The 2,435-nt window shown below is 39.8% G+C and overlaps 1 protein-coding gene across 1 annotated transcript; it reads left to right on the top strand.

Annotated features, from left to right (window-relative positions):
* The first annotated feature begins 239 nt into the window (after nucleotides 1-239).
* LOC114636357 (vomeronasal type-1 receptor 4-like) lies at nucleotides 240-1,187 on the top strand. Its single transcript, XM_028784488.1, has one exon. It carries the CDS (start codon nucleotides 240-242, stop codon nucleotides 1,185-1,187), a length of 948 nt encoding a protein of 315 aa, XP_028640321.1.
* The last annotated feature ends 1,248 nt before the right edge of the window (nucleotides 1,188-2,435 follow it).

Genomic DNA, 2,435 nt, shown 5'->3' with positions numbered 1-2,435 from the left:
TTATTGAACTATGTGACCATAAAGATGTTGTTGCAATGCAAAATTTATCTCAAGGCAAAATTAATTCAGTAAGTATAAAATTTTATTCTGAGTTACTGTGCATGCATTGATCTCCAGGCAAAGTTCCTGTATTGTGATAGGATAATGTCTCACTTATCAAGAGAAGAAATTGTCCCAAATCAATTGGTAATTGTGGACAATAGAACAGAAACCCAAGGACAGCAGTGCCCCACCTAATCATGACTGAAGGGTCCAGTAAACCCCCCTGCATATCTACTCATGATAAATCCCTGAAAACCACTGAGGAAGTGGCTCTTCAGATCCTCATGTTTTGCCAGTTTGGAGTTGGGACTGTAGCCAATGTCTTTCTGTTTCTCCATAATGTATCTCCAGTCTTGACCGGTTCTCGACAGAGACCCACACAGGTGATTTTAAGCCACATGGCGGTGGCCAACACCCTGGTTCTCTTCCTTACTATATTTCCAAACAACATGATGACATTTGCTCCAAGATTCTCTCCAACTGACCTCAAATGTAAATTGGAATTCTTCACTCGCCTGGTTGCAAGAAGCACAAACTTGTGTTCCACCTGTGTCCTGAGTATCCATCAGTTTGTCACTGTTGTTCCTGTTAATAGACTTAAAGTTATACTCAGATCAAGTGCCCCAAATGTGGCGAGTTATTCTTGTTACAGTTGTTGGTTCTTCAGTGTCTTAAATAACATCTACATTCCAATTAAGGTAACTGGGCCACAGAAAACAGAAAACATCAGTGATTTTAAAAGCAAGCTTTTCTGTTCCAATTCTGGATTCAGTGTAGGCATTGTCTTCTTGCAGTTTGCCCATGATGCCACATTCATAAGCATCATGGTCTGGACCAGTGTCTCCATGGTACTTCTCCTCCATAGACATCGCCAACGAATGCAGTGCATCCTCACCCCCAATCAGAACCCCAGAGGCCAAGCTGAGACCAGAGCAACCCATACTATCCTGATGCTGGTGGTCACATTTGTTAGCTTTTATTTTCTAAATTTTATTTGTATCATCTTTCAAAATTTTTTAATAGATTTTCGTCTCTTTATGAGGCATGTCGGTGAAGTTTTGATTGCAGGTTTCCCCACAGTTTCTCCCTTACTGTTGATCTTCAGAGATCCTAAGGATCCTTGTTCTGTGCTTCTCAGCTGTTGAAAGCCATAGTCACTAAAAATGCTAAACACAGAATACAGCTTCATTAATACCATTAAAATTTTCATTCCATAAATGTTTGTTAAACGCTTTTGTATGAACAAGTCATGGTATACACTGCCGCACATGACATCAAGAGGAAAGAGGAAAAGAGGCAAAAACAGCTCCTTCTCAGGAGCATGAAGAGGTTTAATGTCTCAGGAACAAGAAGGATACCAAGATCAAACTGTACATCTTGTGAAAGATCTTGGCAAACTCTTCCCTCTAGCCCATAGTGAAATTGTGTTTCCAATCATCAGTAACACATGCAAATCAGACAGGAGACAAGAGGTATCAGAACAATGAGGAGGCAAAGATGTCATCCTGTCTGTCAGTTGCTTCCTCAGTCACAAAGGTATTTTCTGAGAAGATCAAAATCAAGCATCTAGCCTTTTCAGCTGCCTGAAACTGAGCACAGACACAAGATAACTATCTTGAGTAGTTATAGCTGTCAGTGTGATGAAACTCAAAATCTGACTTGTGGTACTTACTCCTGTGAACTTACTCCTGTGAACAAAGAAATATTTTAGCATTTCTTTCGTTTATGTGTATTGGATGTGCATGTATTTATGTGGATTCCTTGACCTTAAGAAGAATGGGTGTTATAGCCTTAGAGGTGGAGTCACAGACAGATGTAATCTTATAAATATAGTTTGTAAGAATCAAGCTCTGAACCACTGCAAAAGTGACCAGGGCTCTAACAGGTGGAGCCTTCTCTCTCCAGCCCCAAACCAAGAAATTTATCCAACCCACTTGAAACTTCACTTCCAATCTGATGGCAAAAATTACTAATGACAGTTACAGTGAAAGAGCTACAAATAATAGAATAGGAAACAACAGTTTGTAGGCTCTATATTCATTAATAGATTCACATTGAGTTACAAAATTAAATATTGAGGCCTCATGTCCCTTTTACAGACTTCTGCCACCATTGAGACTGACAAAATTACAGCACCGTGTCTTGAACATAACACAGGCCATAATAGGCAGCAAGACAGCACAGCAGGTAGAGCACTCACCACTTAGAACTGATTACCTGAGTTCAATTGACAGGGCCTACATAGTGGAGAGAACAAACTCCTACATATTTTATTCCGGCTTCCTCAAATCTGTGATTGAACATGCCCAAACACAATAAAGAAACAAAATATAGTTTCTAAGTGTAACCAGTTCAGTGTACTCTCTTTCACGGATCTCTCCCTGTTAATCTGT

This window comes from Grammomys surdaster, unplaced genomic scaffold (assembly GCF_004785775.1).
Source record: "Grammomys surdaster isolate TR1022 unplaced genomic scaffold, NIH_TR_1.0 123614, whole genome shotgun sequence".
Classification (NCBI taxonomy): Eukaryota; Metazoa; Chordata; class Mammalia; order Rodentia; family Muridae; genus Grammomys; species Grammomys surdaster.
This window is presented reverse-complemented; position numbering and strand designations above follow the sequence as displayed.

Bases quoted from the DNA above. Each gene is read 5' to 3' on its own strand.
- LOC114636357 (XM_028784488.1), top strand. From the start codon at position 240: ATGACTGAAGGGTCCAGTAAACCCCCCTGCATATCTACTCATGATAAA.